This window comes from Penaeus monodon, chromosome 15, assembly GCF_015228065.2.
Source record: "Penaeus monodon isolate SGIC_2016 chromosome 15, NSTDA_Pmon_1, whole genome shotgun sequence".
Lineage (NCBI taxonomy): Eukaryota > Metazoa > Arthropoda > Malacostraca > Decapoda > Penaeidae > Penaeus > Penaeus monodon.
This window is the reverse complement of record NC_051400.1, coordinates 35915632-35916808: the sequence shown is the minus strand read 5'-3', so window position 1 is coordinate 35916808 and position 1177 is coordinate 35915632. Positions and strand designations below refer to the sequence as shown.

At 42.1% G+C, this 1177-nt stretch overlaps 1 protein-coding gene across 1 annotated transcript in view; it reads right to left on the bottom strand.

Moving 5' to 3' along the window:
- LOC119581991 overlaps positions 1 to 1177 on the bottom strand; it is a gene marked incomplete at its 3' end in the record, with an annotated part of 37751 nt that overhangs the window by 8158 nt on the left and 28416 nt on the right. The window contains 2 exon segments of the mRNA XM_037930180.1: positions 185 to 418; positions 656 to 826. Of these exon segments, the coding sequence (XP_037786108.1) occupies positions 185 to 418; positions 656 to 826 (405 nt within the window).

Genomic DNA, 1177 nt, shown 5'->3' with positions numbered 1-1177 from the left:
AAGTTTATTATTATCTAATCACATTCTTTATATCCAGTACAAAGCTATGAAAATAAATTCCCTCAATATTTCTTTTCACAACACTCTTACCACCAACCACATCCTGATAACTATCCAACAAACTAAGACCAACAATAATGTTATTCCCAAGACCCACTGCCTAAAACAACATCTCTGGTTATACCTCAGCCTTTGCTGCGTACGCTGTCAGAAGGTTATCCACTTTGTCGTACAGGACCTGGAAGTCTGTGATGGCTGTTTCAATCTCCTCATTGGACCAGTTTTCTGATCCGGGCAAGGGACTTTCAAAGGAACCAGAGGGGGTCTCAGAGGAACTGGCAGACTGCAGCAGCCTCTTCTCCTCCTCCTGCAGGCCCCTTCGTTGCTTCTTCAAATTCTCTAGGCGTTCACGAGTTGCCTGGAGAAAATTAGTATTGGTTTTGTAAATATTCACTCTAAGTATCATCTATAACCAGAAATTAATAGGTCTAAATACATATACACACCTAAAACTTACCGACATTTATATAATTTCAAAATTGGATTTATAATAAGGAATGAATCATATAAAAATATAAAAAGGGTGAACAAACAGAAGATGGAATACAAGAAAATATAGGGAAAGAGGAGCAGAGAGGAAATCCCTCTGGCATACCTTGTAACGTGTCATGAGGTCCTCTCTGCGTGCAATGCTTTCCCTCATGCGCACCATGATCTCTTGCGACTCCTCCTGGCTCATTGCCAGACGCTCTTGCAGAGATCGCACACTTCCTGGACCCACAATGCCAACAATCTGGTTACCGCCTCCTGAGCTGCTTGTAGTCACCTAGAGAAAGGTATGGGGGTAATAAATCCAACTAGATCCTTTGGTGCTGGGCACACCTGTGGAAGTATGGTCACCAGATTCCAGATTTTGTTTACTTTCTTCACTATCCCCCCACCCCTACCCCCACTCTAATCTTAATGATGTCTGTGCCAGTTACTCCATGCTTCCGGCTGTACAAGAATGACTCACATGTTATCACCTTTAATTTGGTACACTTTTAGTTCTACAGTGATGTATCAAAGTGCCCACAGAGATGCCCCAACCAGTGGGAGGTGATAAGTAGAGTGACGGCTTGGTATTTAGGGGTTAAATAAATAAAACCTTTAAATGCAGGATAAGATTACACACTAG